Source organism: Salvia miltiorrhiza, chromosome 3, assembly GCF_028751815.1.
Source record: "Salvia miltiorrhiza cultivar Shanhuang (shh) chromosome 3, IMPLAD_Smil_shh, whole genome shotgun sequence".
Lineage (NCBI taxonomy): Eukaryota > Viridiplantae > Streptophyta > Magnoliopsida > Lamiales > Lamiaceae > Salvia > Salvia miltiorrhiza.
Genome location: NC_080389.1, coordinates 41855689 through 41872061, shown reverse-complemented (window position 1 = coordinate 41872061; position 16373 = coordinate 41855689). Strand labels below are relative to the sequence as shown.

At 39.8% G+C, this 16373-nt stretch overlaps 2 protein-coding genes across 3 annotated transcripts; one reads left to right on the top strand and one right to left on the bottom strand.

The window, feature by feature from the left end:
- Positions 1 to 5544: 5544 nt before the first annotated feature.
- Positions 5545 to 9202, bottom strand: LOC131015825 (probable dolichyl pyrophosphate Glc1Man9GlcNAc2 alpha-1,3-glucosyltransferase). Of its 2 annotated transcripts, none has more exons than XM_057944260.1 (4): positions 8377 to 9202; positions 7555 to 7761; positions 7036 to 7273; positions 5545 to 6262 (listed from the first exon to the last, which is right to left on the bottom strand). In XM_057944260.1, exons 1-4 carry the CDS (start codon positions 9112 to 9114, stop codon positions 5886 to 5888), a joined length of 1560 nt encoding a protein of 519 aa, XP_057800243.1. In that variant the 5' UTR covers positions 9115 to 9202; the 3' UTR covers positions 5545 to 5885. The 2 variants fall into 2 exon arrangements, with proteins under 2 accessions (XP_057800243.1, XP_057800244.1); XM_057944261.1 differs by having other exon boundaries at positions 5545 to 6267; positions 8377 to 9188.
- Positions 9203 to 11049: 1847 nt separating this feature from the next.
- On the top strand, positions 11050 to 14690 carry LOC131018820 (uncharacterized). The gene is made up of 6 exons (XM_057947526.1): positions 11050 to 11056; positions 11351 to 11500; positions 11572 to 12267; positions 13184 to 13335; positions 13418 to 14140; positions 14430 to 14690. The coding sequence occupies exons 1-6, from the start codon at positions 11050 to 11052 to the stop codon at positions 14688 to 14690; spliced, it is 1989 nt and encodes a 662-aa protein (XP_057803509.1).
- The last annotated feature ends 1683 nt before the right edge of the window (positions 14691 to 16373 follow it).

The following is a 16373-nucleotide window of genomic DNA, read 5'->3' as shown; positions in this document are numbered from 1 at the left end:
GAGATGCTCTTTCACATTCTGAATTGGAGACTCTTAGCTCTTCTTCCAGTCGGCTGTTCTCCATGATTAGCTGATCAAGACAAGTTTCATCCGGAAAGTAGATGATTGTCTGATGTTTAGCTCGTTCATCATTGATCTCCTTGTCCATTTTCTGATTCTGCTTAAGGAGATCTTCGAACATTTTCCTCAACTGACAGTGATCAGTCAGGAGCTGATCAAACTCGTCAGTTTCAATGGATGAGCTATCTCCAGATTCTGAGTGGTCTCCTGAAAGCATCAGGAAGTTATCAGTATATGGAGTTTTTGTGAGAGATTTTACCTCTGGGCCATTCATTCCATTGTCGTAGCTGTTGTCGGCTACACTTTCTGATTCGTTGGCCATCAGGGCTCGGCTCTCATCATCTGAGCTGGAACTGTCGTAGTCGGATGATTCTGATGTGTCATTGGAAGAATCAGTATCATCAGCAACCATCGCTTTCTTCTTCGAAGATCTGCGATCTTTCTTCGCTTTCAGTTCCCTGCGCTCAGTTGGAGTCAATTCAGGGCATTCATGTCGAAAGTGCCCTTTCTTTCTACATCCAAAACATTCCAATTCTTTGATGTCGTAAGCGGCTGACTTCCTTTCTCCGCTTCGATCGGTGGAATGTCTGGAGTCCCCTTCTCTTTCTTTTCCCTTGTAGTGCTGCTTGTGGAACCTTCTGTACTTCCGGAACTTGGACTCCATCTTGTTGAATCTGTCAGTCAATAGGGCATATTGACTGAAGAAGTCCTCAGGGTTGAGTTCCGTTGGCTCCTTGATCTGCTTCTTGCCTTCTCTGGTCGAGGCCTTCAGTGCAACTCCTCTTGAGGTTGATGGACCATCTTCGTCTGATCCTCCAGCCTTCTTGTTACCAAGATTTCTCAGAAGGTCAAACTCATTTGTCATGAGATCGGAGAAAAGCTTGTTTGTCGGGAGCTGACTGAATCCTGGCTTATGCTGATGAGCGACTGAGTAGATCTGCCATTCTCCACGTGGCAGTGCTCGAAGAATCTTCAGGTTGATTTCTCGTTGAGTGTATTTGTCTTTGGAAATGGATTGAACTTCATTCAATATAAGATTGAATCTTTGTTCCATTTCCTCGACAGATTCATTCTTGAGCATTTGGAAGGAGTCGAATTTCTGGCAAGCTATGAAAAGCTTATTCTCCATGATTTCCTCAGAACCTACGCACATTCTTTCCAGAATGTCCCACATCTCCTTTGCTGTTCTGCACTTGATGATCTTCGTGACATGCTTGTCAGGAACGGTGCCGGAGATGATGCTTTTGGCGAGGTTGTCTAACTCATCTTGCTTCCTTTCTTCTGTGGTGAAGTCTGCCTTTGACTTGGGCTGGTCCTCATCGTAAGGTTCCTGATGGATGTCATTAGGAACCCTTTTTACAGTTTCGGTGATGATGATCGGACCGCTGGTGATGACTTCCCACATTCTGCAATGTTGGGCGGTGAGGAAGCTTTCAAGCCGAAACTTCCATATGTCGTATTTTTCAATACTAAACATAGGTAGAGAAGATAATCTGCTGTGGTTAGTCTCCATCAAAAAAGAGAGAACAGATAACAGCAGATAGAGCAAAAAGCAAGCACAAAAATAAGAAAGAGTAAAACTTTTTCGAGACCTTTAAGGAAGGATCTAGTTCAAGTAGGAACTAGTCAGAGACAGATAGTTCTTGCGAACAACCTGCTCTGATACCAATTGTTAGGTCCGGGGGGTCTCGAATAGGTGTATGGGGGGGGGGAAATACACCTATAGGCTATTTTTAATCTATCTACCAACCTCAATCAGAGGGATCTCAGTCAGAGATAGAAAAGAAACTTTTCATGCAAACCAGACACCTGTTTAACCGAAATTAGTATTGACCAACAGGGTTGACGACTGATACTGAAAGCTCTTCAGTAAAGAGTTATCAGTTAAGTCACTGGAACTTAACTGATCCACGTAAGGGCTTCAGTCGTGTTTGCAAAGATAAAGATGATATCTCTCTTCCTTACTATCAGAGGATAGTGAGTCAGATTGATATCATACGCAGCGGAAATTAAACTTAGTTTCGAATAGCCTCGGTGGAGCAGATAGTTGGATTAGGGTTTCTCTAGCTGTTAGTCAGTGTTCAGTTTTATCAATTGAAATAGCACAGTTAAGAATGTAAAACTGAAAGCTATAAATAACACAGAGACTTTTACGTGGTTCGGAAAAACTCTTTCCTACATCCACGGCTGGTTGATCAGACCAACAATCCACTCCGCAAGTGCTTGCCTGGTGCACTGCAAACCGTAAATTGAAGATAAACTCTCTTCAGCACCTACACACCTCGCGTAGGGTTTCCCCACCTACACACCTTGTATAGGATTTCAGCACCTACACAACTCGCGTAGGGTTTCCCTGCTAAGCACACCTCGTGCTCAGACTTCCCTTTCAGAGTTCAGAGTACCTTCCTGAATCTCCGAGTCACTCAAACACTCTTATGGGGGAGAGGTTTAAACGAGTGCCAACTATACTTACAAAGAACAAGTTCTTTGAAGCAAGTTTGACCTTTGGCTTCTGGGTACACAGAATATATGCCTAGGGTCTAAGAGAATGTATGTAATCAGCAGTGACTGATTTTGGCTTTGTAATTCTCTTCTTCGATTCAAGCTTTGAGCGGTTAAGCTTTAGGCTGAGTAGCTATTTCGGCAGAGCTTCAGCTTATGTCGTTGAATCGGTGAAGATTGAAATGATCCTCGAGCGCTATTTGTAGGAGAACTCTTGAATAGATCCGTTGGCGTAAATCGTCTTCAAGATTTCTTCCGTTGGAGAGCAATTCGAATTTGGGCTGAGGCTTCAATCTTCGAGGTTCCTTGTCTGTGTGGAAACGACTCTCTTTGAAGGACAGGAGATGTAACATCTCTGAAAAGTAGCCACCAGATAGGAATGACCTCTGCAGAGATAAGATATTGAGATATCTCTGCATTTAATGCGGCTGTACTTGAGCGTACGTGGCTTCCTCTGAACATTGGAAGATCAGTCCTAGGAGGAATGTTCAACTGATACTTGACTTTAGTATCAGTCTATGGCGCGCATTAAATAATCAGTCTTCAACTGATTCTTCAACTGATACTTCAGTTGGTAACTCCAGTCTTCAGTCTTCAGTCTTCATTCTTCAGTCTTCAGTCTTCGACACCGCAACTATACTAGAAACGAACTCTAACACTTGAGTTCAAAACGATTCTAGTCTATTACATTTAAGTCATATGAATTTTGGTATCATCAAAACAAGGGTTAGGATATTCCACAAGTTTCCCAACAGGGTACATTTGAGAGTACCTCATGGGACTTTGGGTTGTGGATGTTCTAAGGGAGTGTTCCCCAGAATCCCCACCTTAAAGCCTCCACTCTCCAATACAAAAGCTTTAAAATGGGCTCTAATTTTCCCATTTTCATTTTATTTTATTTTTACTCTTCAATTTTTGAATTCAAAATTTCATTAAAATTAAATTTCAACATTATATTAATTAAGATAAAATACAATACATAAAATAAAATACAATAATAAAATTAAAATAAATTAATTTAATCAAGGCTCGATTAAATCCGAGTTGAAGCTTGCAAATGGAGGATTGTCAAGCTAAATACTGTCGAAATTTCGGTGGAGCTCTGGTGCAAGGATGAGATATAGCCGAGCTACTTGAAGCCTCGTCGTTGATCTCATATTCTCATTCTGATGTGTACTCGCCTTTGTCTTCAATGATCATGTTGTGCAAAATGATGTACGTAAACATGATGTCACTCAACTGCTGCTTCTACCAAAGACGAGCTGGTCATTTGACGATTGCCCAACGTGATTGTAGATGCCGAAAGCTCGTTCAATGTCCTTCTGAGCCGCTTCTTGCATCAACTTGAATCTTCTACTTTTTTGGTCCGACGAAAAAGTAGGACTCTTCACGAAACTGGACCAATTGGGGTGAATGCCGTCGGTCAAGTAATACTCATCGTGTAGTAGGAGCCATTGGCTTGAAATGTGATCGATGAAGCTTTTCATTCAAGAACTTCATTAAACAATGACAATGCGTTGAGCACGTTGATGTCATTGTTCAAGCTAGAAATCCCAAAATAAGCGTGCCAGATCCACAGATCTTGGGATGCGACAACTTCAAGGATGATTGTTGGCTCACCCTGATCACCTCGAGTGTAAGCTCATTGTCACACCACCGGACAATGGCTCGCCCCCTCGGCCCCACTTTGAGTCCTCCCGGTGCGCCAGCGGTGGTGCGGCTCTAGGCGGGCGATTTGAACCAGCTCTAGAGCCGCCCACTGGAGATGCTCTTACTGCTAAAGTTTGGCTTTGGTAAGGATGTGGCTAAATTGTTCTTTAAATGAATCTCCTGAAGTGTATAACCATTTTAGTTATTTCATCCTGGAAGGTCGGGGAAAAGAGCAAAAAACAAAATGTGTTTTAATCTTATTTGTCAATACACTTTGAGTCCTCCCGGTGCGCCAGCGGTGGTGCGGCTCTAGGCGGGCGATTTGAACCAGCTCTAGAGCCGCCCACTGGAGATGCTCTTACTGCTAAAGTTTGGCTTTGGTAAGGATGTGGCTAAATTGTTCTTTAAATGAATCTCCTGAAGTGTATAACCATTTTAGTTATTTCATCCTGGAAGGTCGGGGAAAAGAGCAAAAACAAAATGTGTTTTAATCTTATTTGTCAATACACTTTGAGTCCTCCCGGTGCGCCAGCGGTGGTGCGGCTCTAGGCGGGCGATTTGAACCAGCTCTAGAGCCGCCCACTGGAGATGCTCTTACTGCTAAAGTTTGGCTTTGGTAAGGATGTGGCTAAATTGTTCTTTAAATGAATCTCCTGAAGTGTATAACCATTTTAGTTATTTCATTCTGGAAGGTCGGGGAAAAGAGCAAAAAACAAAATGTGTTTTATTCTTATTTGTCAATACACTATGTGGAAAATTTGGAAAGCGAGAAATGAACTCATTTTTAGTGAAGGTATTTTGGATATTATTGAGATTGTAGAAGATGTGAAGATCAATTCTTAAAAATTATTACGTGCATATTTCTTCTACTCATTCTCTCAAAAAAAAAAAGGATTATGCATATTTCTTCTACTCATTCTGCCACTCTTGAATGATTGGTCCTTTTTATAGATATATATTTCAATATTAATCTTTCAAAAAAAAAATTGTGATTATACAGAAGTCAAACTACAATACAAAAAAAATTCCTCAAAAAAAAAAAACTACAATACAAAATTACTACATCTTACATTTTATCAAACTAACGCAGGCTAACTGCAAAATAATATTAAAACGCAAACTCTATTGATCAAACAAAAGTATCAAATGTTCTCGAGAATACATTCAAACAATGCGAACTCTTGTTTATGAATAATGAGATCTAACATTCAAATCCCACTGCTCCCCCAAGTCAAAGAAAAACAAAAAAAATCAAAACAAAAGTACAAGATTATAATAAAGAAATTCCGAAGAGAACACCATGTTGGTGTGCAATATTGTTTGCCTTTCTCGTTCATCAAAATAAGGAAGTAGAATATAATAAAAGTGGAAAAAGTGTTGTACATTTAGAATCTTTCAAAAGCACAGGCAACGAGATGTGTATCTCAACAATTGAGGTCCACTGAAACATAAAGTTCCTAGTAAGCTGAACAAAAGTGCTCCCACAACAACATAATCTTGGTTATTTGTTAGCTATGAGAGTTGAGATGATCCCAACTCAATCGAGTGGCACCGGTCCTAATCAAATCCTAATCGTGATTGATAGATCCTAATTTGGGATTAATGAACCTTAATTAGGTTTAACTAGGACCAGTGCATCGTACATCCTGATGCACACAAGTTTGTGCCCTCAATTAATTGGTCAAAACGATCTGTGTTAGTTGCCAAATCCAAGAGTACAACATCCCAAGCGCGCAGTATATAGAAATCATCATAAGAGGTAGAAAAGGAAGGGCATCACCAAAAATGATAGGATGCAGAAATTGCCCCCATATCTCCACCACTACTAAGCCAACAAGGTACGATTTTCCCAACCACCCAATACGGAAAGCATGACTTTCCGAATTGTTATCTCTTCCCTTGACTACTGCTGCGTCTCTTGTAGTGCTTGGCTTGGGGAAAAATGCAGAAAATCCGAACAGCATCAGAACAGCATGTAGAAGCAGCAACACGACTTTAATAGGATATTCTTGTGCTTCAAACAGAAGAGGGAACAGCGAGTAGCAAGATACTGCACTAGTAATAATGGAAACACGAGTAAGCTCGATGCATGTAATCCAGATTAACATTAAAAATACCGCTACTATCAAACAACATCAGCAACAAAAATCAGCCCAAGCAGATAACTATCTGACATCCTATGGAACTACTTTTACACAACTATGCCTGTGTGCAAGTTGGCTGGCGTTAAACAGCTTCACTACTTTCACAAGCCCCTGTTGCTGTGGGTAGAACACCAACAAACATCTTTACTCTATTGCACTAACTAGTAACCACCCTGGGCCAATTTCTAAAGTTAAGCTGTACCTTCCTCAATTATTTCATATGCATTCTTTAGATGATGATGAATAAATCAAAAATAACACAAAGCAAACCTTCAAGTGTCAGAAGTGGGATATCTACGATTGTGAGTCTGAGTGTGTGTGTGAGAGAGAGAGAGAGGAGGGGGGGGGGGGGGGGAACTAGAGTTAGCCTTCAGCAATCAATATCCTCTATTAGACTAGACAACTTTCGTTAGCCCTGAGCAATAAATATCTTTAGTAGACTCATATCATTCATGTAACAACATTGTTAAATAATACTATAACCAAAGTACAGGACAGTTGAACACAATTATTTGAGAGACAGATGAGATCCAAATTTATTTGCAATTGCATATCAAACAACTTAGATGTGGTAGCATCGTATGAGTGGATAAATGCTCAATCCAGAAAAGAGAACTGATACTAATTTCAAAATAAAGGTAAGAAATTAAAGTATAAAGGTTACAGCGTTTTGTCTTACCTATGGACAAAAAGAAGTAATGCTTAGCATCCTCAACGCTTTTCAAGGATGTCAAAGCAAGTGGAATCACAAAGTGAAGTGACGCCTTTTCATGGACATGCCACCCAAACAGGAATCCACATGTATAGGCATATGATACCCATCTAGAGACCATCCTTGGTTGGGGATTCCTCCATGCCTTTATCAAACATGGTGATACTGCCAAGAGAACTGTGATGAACGTTATAAAAGGTGTGATCTGCATTTATTGCCCAACTAATCAAAAAAACTACCTTCGGTAATTCACATAATTAAAGGTTAATATATTAACAAATGAAACTCTTAGATTATCAAATATCTAATATTCAAGAAAACAAGATATAAGAAGAAGTGCAAAACAATTGATCCTTAAACCCAATATTCTGGCAAGAATGAAGGACGTATGGATAAATGACAATTACTTAACAACTAAGCACAATGCCAGCAACTATAACGGGATTGAGATGATGGTACATATAACAAGAGAGTAGATGTTGTTACCGTGGGTAGTACAGAGAAAGGCGAGGAATCTCCGACAAGACCACCAGTGAATGAGGCTTTTGGGGCTTGGACATTGAAACCTAGTCGCATTAGCAAAAATCCTAAAACCTTATCCAACATTATATAGAACACCCAGAAGTTTGGAGCCCAGTAAGCATGGCAGAGTCCCCTGCCAAAAGGAAACATGCGTTGGAGAACTTCTCGTATCTGCAAGGTTACAGGTGGATAAAATATACAATACGTAAATGTCTATGATTGAAATTAAACAACTAACAAAACTCTCCAACTCAATCCAGTAAATACAAATCTTCAACCACATCTCATCCTCGATAGCTGTAAATACAACAAAGAATAGCAAATTAACCATTCAGCAAAACCTGAAAGTAGCAGTATGGGCTTCGATACTGTTTCAATTTCTTACTCAGACACATACACGTGGATTATAATATAGAAAAAAATAAACAAAAGAATCAGCTATAAGATTTAGTTAATAAATAAGAACCAGAAACAACAAAGAACAAGCTAAGATATCTATTACATGCTCTACCCTCAACTGGAGCAATCAATCTTCAAATGCATCAAGAATCAAAAAACAACTTATCATCCCAAATTCCCTGCTGAGAGTCTACTCCACTAGATAACATTTCATCTAAACATATTATCAACTCACAACAAACTCGACGTTTAGGAACCAGCATCAAATCCAACTATTGATCACACAAAAAAGACGAAGAAAAGAAAGATCTGGCACAGATTATATGTGTTTTCACATTCTATAACATTCAACATTAGCAAGTAGCATGGATTGAGACAAACATGTACCTGCCCATAGTGCCAAAACGGCAAGTAGGCTGCAGCAAAGACCGCCAAGACCACGCAACCCATAAGCACCAACCTGGCAAATCCTTTGAGAAATCCACCCCGACAATAATGCCTAAACAAATACACAAAATACACCGGCGCAGCCACCGCAAACAAGTGCTTAAAACAGAGCAAAACAGCGAAAATGAAACCTCCCATCAAATCCCTCCCTTCCTCCAAAAACGAAATAGACAGCAGCAACATCCCCAACAGAAACCCATTGTACTGGAAATGCATATGATCCACCAGAAACAACCCCGGCGCCCAAATAACCAACGCGCAAATCAAGAGCCTCTCTAAATCCCTAAAATTCCTCTTCTTAGTCAATCTATAGGCGGAGTAGACAAGAAGGACGTCGGAGAGCGCGACGGAGAGGCGCTGGAAGAGGATCGCGCGGGAGGAGGCGTAATCGAGGCCGCGGTAGAGGTCGGTCATAAGGGGATCCACCCTGGCGGCGAAGATGGAGAGGAATTTCTCGAAGTAGGCGAAGAAAGGAGGGTAATCGAGGGTCCACTGGCTGGTGGAGTCGGAGTACCAGCGGGAGAGTGGGAGGGAATGAGTGAGGGCGAGCCAGTGGCGGTGAACCTCGAAATCAGTGCTGTGGTAGGCGGGAATGAGGAGGAGTTTCACGGCGGCGGCCACGAGGGCCGGCCACCACACACCGCCAGTGTAGTGGCAGTTGTTTGGGGGTTTCGTCATAGCTGCTCTCTGCTCACTTGGCCCTTCCAAATCCTTCTTATTTGGCTAAACTAGTATATGCAATATGCTCGTTCATGCTATCCACGACATACATCGAAATTAAATGATAAATTTAAATATATAAATAAAAAAATATAAAATACTCCCTCCGTCCCATTATTGATGGCCTGTTTTCCTTTTTGGGCTGTCCCAATATTCATGGCCTGTTTCCTATTTTAGATATAATTAGGGCTCAATTAATTCTCACTAATTAACCTACAAAAAGCCAAAAGACTCCTAAAAGACGTCTCTCTTTCTCCACTTTGGCGTTCTCTCTCTTGCACCAGACAAGAGATATCTCCTCCGGTAGATCTCCAACCGCCTCCACTCTCACCTCCTCCACGACGCCGCCTCCACCATCCTCATCTGATTCGCTCGCCGGACTTGTTGCAGCTGCAACGGAGAGCTCCCTTCGCCTCTCACCTCTCTTCCTTCACCAATTCCCTCAATGTAAAACCCTAGCTTCGCCAGAACCATCGCAGAGAAAGACTCTGGTGGCTTCACAGAGGCGAGTGAGGCCATTTTGGGAAAATGATGGTGTTAATTGTTGCTTCTCTGTAGATTTGTTTCTTTAATTTCTTTACATTTCTTGAATTTGGGAGAAATGATGGTGTTAAGCAATTTGCAGAAATAACGAAGAATGGTGTTGTGTTTCATTAATTTCTTGAATTGGAAATGATGGTGGCTTCGTCGAATTTTGGGGAAATGGTGGTGCTTAATTTTGGGGGAAATTATGTGTGTTTCTTAATTTCTTTAAATTTTTTGAATTTGGGGGAAATTCAGCAGTTGAATTTTGAATAATTATATGTTGCTTTATTCAAAGTCAACAATAATTAGTTGTATTAATAACCTCTTAAATATGTGGGCCATCATATTTATTCTTCTACTTTAACTCTCCTTAATACCCGTGCCGAAAAGAAACGGGCCATGAATAACGGACGGAGGGAGTATATTTTAATATAAAATATAATAATTCACATCAATTACTCAATAAAATTTTGAATTTAAAAATATAAATTTTCAATTTATACAAAGTGTAATAATAATTATAGTTATTAAATAAATTTAAAAATTATTCGATAATGAAAATTTGCATTATGCATATCATTATATAGTAATCCCTCCGTCCCACTCCAAATGTTTCATTCCTTTTTTTGGCAATACACACTCTCTCTATACTTAATATTTAAATAATGGGTTAATAGCCGCTAAATCCTATAACTATTTTTGTTTTCGCGTTTTGCATTTTTTTAAAAAAATCTGCCTCAGTATATCACAACTAATGAAGGAATCGCGATTTGCATCCGGCAATGTTTTCCGGCAACATAAATTAATCTACGTGGCATTTTATTTGCTGACTAGGGTGATTATCATCTACATGGCAATTAATTTTTTTTTAAATGACGTGTAGTGAAACGACGTCGTTTCCTATTGCACAAAACGACGTCGTTTCATGTGGCGGTAAAATTAATCGATAATTAGGGTTAAACAGAGGTGAAAAGTCTTTCACTTTCACCATTTATTCGTCTGGTCCCCCCTCTTTCAATCCATTGACTTCTATTGTTCTTGGCCCTACCATTTCTGCCAAGAGTTGTCGCATTCGCAGGAGTTGGTGCTTTTAATGGCGCCTCGGTGGTAGGTCTTCTTGCTTTGTTTAATATTTCTTGTGTTCTTTAATATGTGTTGTCAGTGCATGTGTTATTCCATAGGGTCTTGTGTATGTATAGTATAGTATATTGTAGGTTTGTTGTGTTTTTATCATTTCCGAAGTGTTGGGTAGTGTTAGACATTAGTTTATTGTTGGTGTCAGTTCTTAATATATTTTTCTTTTATTTTTTGGCAGTACCAAATTCGCCATTAACATTAGTTGGGGTGGTAGGTTTGTGACAAAATCGAATGGAAGGTATCTATATTGTGGAGGGTCGACCTTCAATATTAGAATGCCATTAGATTCAGATAGGTTTGGCTATTTCGACTTAGAGCATGAAATTAAGTGTTCAGGGATACATAAATGGAGTAGACTAACTTATAGAATCCCAGAAACTGATGTTTATATGGACATAAATGGAGATAGGGAAGTGATGGCAATGTTAGATATGTTGCATCACAAAATGAGGGCTATTTATGTGAAGGGGCTTTGACATTAGATCAACTTACAGAAGCTGATGTCTTTGGTGGGGAGATGATGCTGGGGCAGGGGCTAATGATGGTGGTGCTGTGGATAATGAGGCAGGGGCTAATGAGGCAGGGGCAGGGGCAAAGGCAGGGGCTGTGGATAATGAGGAGGGGGCAGAGGGTAATGAGGAGGAGGATAGTGATGATACTGAGTGGATTGAAGAAGCTGAGGGTAATGTGGACTCTGAGGTTAGTCTAGATGACTTAGATTATATCTCAGATGAAGAATTTATCCAATAGCAGATTTAGGGAACTTGTTTGATTTTGCTGATACTGCAGAGGCTATAGAGGACTTTGACACTGGTGTAGAGAAGGTTTCTGAATATGAGGGCAGTGAGGATGATGTGCAATCATCTGAAACTGATGAAGAGTTAGAGGGTGAGAGGCATAGGAAGAAGAGGGTAATCTATGACCCTAAGTGTTGCCATGCTGACCTGCAGATTGTTTTAGGGATGCAATTTGAAGATGGTATACAATGCAGAAGTGCATTGACCAATGTGGCTATAGAAACAGGTAGGTTTATTCATTTTAGAAATGTGAGTAAGAAGTGTTGCCTAGCTAAGTGTACTCTTCCCTGTCCATGGAGGGTGTTGGGTAGTCTGCAGAGGAAAGAGGGAATATTCAAAATCAAACAATATGCAGGTGATCACACTTGTATTAGGCAGACCAGGAACAAGATGGTTTCATCCACTTGGATTGCTGCAAGGTACCTTAATGTTTTCAGGGTTAAATATGATATGAGTATCAAGGAGTTGAGGGATGACATTTTGGTTAGATTTAAGACAGATGTGTATAGAGATAGGCTGTATAAAGCCAAGAAGAAGGCCCAAGAGATAGTGAAGGGCTTTATAGAGGTACATTATGGAACAATTCCTATGTATCTTGCTGAACTTGAAATGGTAGATCCTCATGGCAGGTTTCAATTAATTATGAAAGAGGGTAATGTTTTCAAAGGATTGTATGTTGGGTTTTCATCTTTGAGAATTGGTTTCAAGAAGAGTTGTAGACCTATCATTGGGTTAGATGTAGGGATGGCAATCTACCCGCGGGTAGCGGATATCCGCGAAAACCCGAACCCATTAGGGTGGGTTTGGATACCATTTGATATCCACGGATAATTTCGTGGTTGTAATTCACTATCCATTTAGTTCGTGGGTATGGGTTTGGATACTTACTATCCATACCCACGAAACCCGTTTACCCGCGAAAAATACCTTCCAATTACCCGTCAATTATCCGTCAATTACCCGTCAAATATCCACAAAAACTTCTATAAAATATGGGCTTTAAATATATATTTTGAGATTATGAGCTAGCATTTTATATCTTAAAATAGGCCTAGACAATAAGGCCCAAAGTCTAATATTCAGCTAAACCTAAACCCTGATTCCCCTACGCCCCTAACATAGCTATTCAGTCCCCTGACTCCCCTTCAGCCGCTTCTTCCCCTAGCCCTCCTCGCGAAGTCGCTGACCTCCGCCCTCCTCCCTCCTCTCAACTCCATCCTCTCAACTCTCAAATTTGTTGTAAATTTATATTTAAATTCTATTTCATGGGTATCCGGCGGATAGAGGGTATCAGGCGGATAGCGAATATCCGGCGGATAACGGGTGACGGATACCCGTCGGATAGCGGGTTCGCGGATACCCGACGGGTAGCGGGTATCCGCGGGTAGCGGGTTTGGATACCATTTGATATTCATGGATAGTTTTGTGGTTAGCAACCACTATCCATTTAGTTCGTGGGTATGGGTATGGATAGTCACTATCCATACCTGTCGTACCCGATTGCCATCCCTAGTTAGATGGGTGTTTCCTCAAGACCTATCTAGGTGGTATCTTACTTTGTGCCACAGGAAATGATGGAAACAATCAAATGTTTCCTGTGGCATGGGCTGTAGTGGAACAAGAGAATGAATCATGCTGGAGATGGTTCTTCAACATACTCTGTGAAGACCTTGAAATTGGAGATGGTGAGGGGTGGAGCTTCATATCTGACCAACAGAAGGTAATGCATTACTTTCAATTATTTTTCTGTTAACATAAGCTCATACTAATGTGAAGTTTTTTGTATATTGTACGGACTTGAGAATGTAGTGCATTCCATTGCACTGAGGGCTGAGCACAAAAATTGTGCGACGCACGTATATATGAACTGGAAGAAGCAACATAAAGGGATTACACTCAAGAATCTATTGTGGAGGGCAGCTAGGTGCACAAATGAGGCTGACTTCAAGATGGCTGTACAAGACTTGAAAAAAGAGAACCAGCAAGCATATGATGACTTCATGGCAAGAGATTTCCATCGATTTTGCAAAGCATTCATATCAACACAAGTTTGCAGTGACTCCATTGACAACAACATCAGCGAGACATTCAATGGCTACTTCCTTGCAGCCAGAGGTAATCATATCATACATATGCTTGAAGAGATTAGAACAAGTTTAATGGTTAGACAGGTTGAAAAATATGAAAAGATGAGGCAGTGTGATGATAGAATTTGTCCAACAATTAGGAATATAGTAGAAAGAAGAAAGGAAGCTAGTAGCCAATGCATGGTATATCCTGCATTAAGAGATAAATTTGAGGTCCATTATTTGGCTGATAAGTTTGTGGTGAGTTTAGGTGATAGAAGCTGTACATGTAGGGTTTGGAACTTGTCTGGCATTCCTTGTTTTCATGCGTTGGTTGTGATTCATTTCATGAATCTTGATGTTTATGACTATGTGCATGAATACTACACCATTGGGAGGTATTTATTGGCATATGAGGAAGGTTTGCAGCCCATAAGAGGGTCAAATATGTGGCCTGAGGTATAGGTTGAGAAGGTGGTACCTCCAACTTTCACCAAAAGGGCTGGGAGACCTAAGAAAAAGAGGGTCAGGGCACCTGAAGATAGGGAAGATGGGAGGCTCAGTAAGCATGGTGTAGGTATGCACTGTGGGAAATGCAAGCAAGAAGGCCACAATATCAGGAATTGCCAAAACCTGACATTGCCATCCAATGACCAAAGCACTGGTACAGAAAAGATTAGAGTCTCTGCATTCTACTTCATTGCACCATCAATGAACACTTGCTTACTGTTATAACTTTGTATTTCAGAAAAAAAGGGGTCGGCCAAAGAAAGCAAGGCCTGAAACAATTGGAGAAGCAACAGGGACTTCAAGTAGTGTTGTACCTACTGTATCTGAAGCAAGAAGATCTCAACTGAGAAGTGGAGTCTACACAGCTGGAAGAGGTACTTATGCCAAATTCAAAGCTCCAAGAAGAGGTCGAGGTGCAAGAAAGACGGTTGTTAGCCATGATGCAAGAAGTGAAGTTGTGCAAGAAATTGGCAACACTCAAGAATCAGCCAACACTTAGAGTTAGGCTTTGCAAGATCATAACTTTGTTTTATAATCTTAGGTACATTATGACCTTTATTTTGGTGTGGAACAGTATTTGCAGTTATGATCTTTATGACATGTTTTATAGATGTTTGAAACCTGCCTTTTGGTGATGATATATGAAGAAGATATGTTTTCGATGGTCATTTCAACTCTTAATATCATAAAAAACTTGTTCTAGGAAAATTTGTTCATTGCAATGAACATAGAAAACTGATTACATAGTACTTGAGATACAAAAAGCCCAATGCTTAATATCATCTATAAATCCTAATAATGCAGGAATCAACTTAAAAAAAAAATCCACAGACTCAACACCACCATGAAAATCAAGAAAATCCTATTCTTCCACTGCAAATTGGTCATCATCACCTCCATTGCAGTATTCACCTTCTGGAGATCTCTAAAAGCTTCAGTTTGAAGGGCAAGTTCTTCCTTCAATGCAGAAGCTTCCAACATCATTGATTCAAATTGTGCCTTCAGCCCATTTAAGTCAAGAAGCTCACGGGCTTTGTTCCTTTGAACCAGCACATTGTGGAAACAACCCTTGTAGTACGAAGTGAGCTCCGGATCTATCCAATGCCAAACACCACAATCATCCCATCGACGAATTCAGCAGCAATAGAACCTCCAAAAAAGGTTCAACTCGGTCTTGGATGTGAAATACTCGACAGGAAGCTCATGGTCGCACCTCAACTCACCTTCGGGATTATTAGTGTTTCCGGGTTTACGAACAATCTTTTGGGACGATTGCGATGAGGACGATGAATTCACCATTTCACCCAATCTTATGCACCCTAATTTCAATTTGAAAATTATGAGATTCAATCCACAAATAAACCCTAGTTATAGGATTTAGGGTTGTAAATTCTAAGAAGAAGAAAAACGACGACGTTTTGATATGAATCAACTTAAATAAAACGTAAGGCAAAACGACGTCGTTTTGCCTATCGGAATTCTATGCCACGTAGATAAGTCCGGCTACCAAGTCATCTTCAATTTTACCGGAAGACATCGCATGATGCAAATCGCGACTCCTTCATTAGTTGTGATATACTGAGGCAAATTTTTTAAAAAAAATGCAAAACGCGAAAACAAAAATAGTTATAGGATTTAGCGGCTATTAACCCTTAAATAATTTCCAACAACCCACTTTATCTACTTTATACCCACTTTATCTACTTTATATACATTTCTTAATCTCCGTGCCCAAAAGAAAGAAGACATTTGGAGCGGGACGGAGGGAGTATTATTCATCATAATAAATATTTTCATACACAAACATAACTAAAAAGTTATAAATTTTAATGAAGAGACAGAAAATAAAATATTTTAAATTGTTCATAACTTTTTCATTTTAAATTTATTTTTGATGATTTTTATATTATATTAAATTTAAGATACATATTGATTATTTTTTCCATTAATCAAATTTGATGATGTTTAGAAAATAATTAAAATATAAAAAATAGAAAGAAAAAAATAGCAAAAAAATTGCTGAAGAAGAGAGAGAATAAAAAGAAAAAAATAGTAAAAAAATTGTTGGAAGAAGAGAGAGAAAAAATAGAGGGAAAAAACTCATCTTTTATATATTATATAGATATTCTTAGAGAGTGTTCGGTTGCTCGAGATTGAATTGTCCTGAGATTAGCCGAGATTG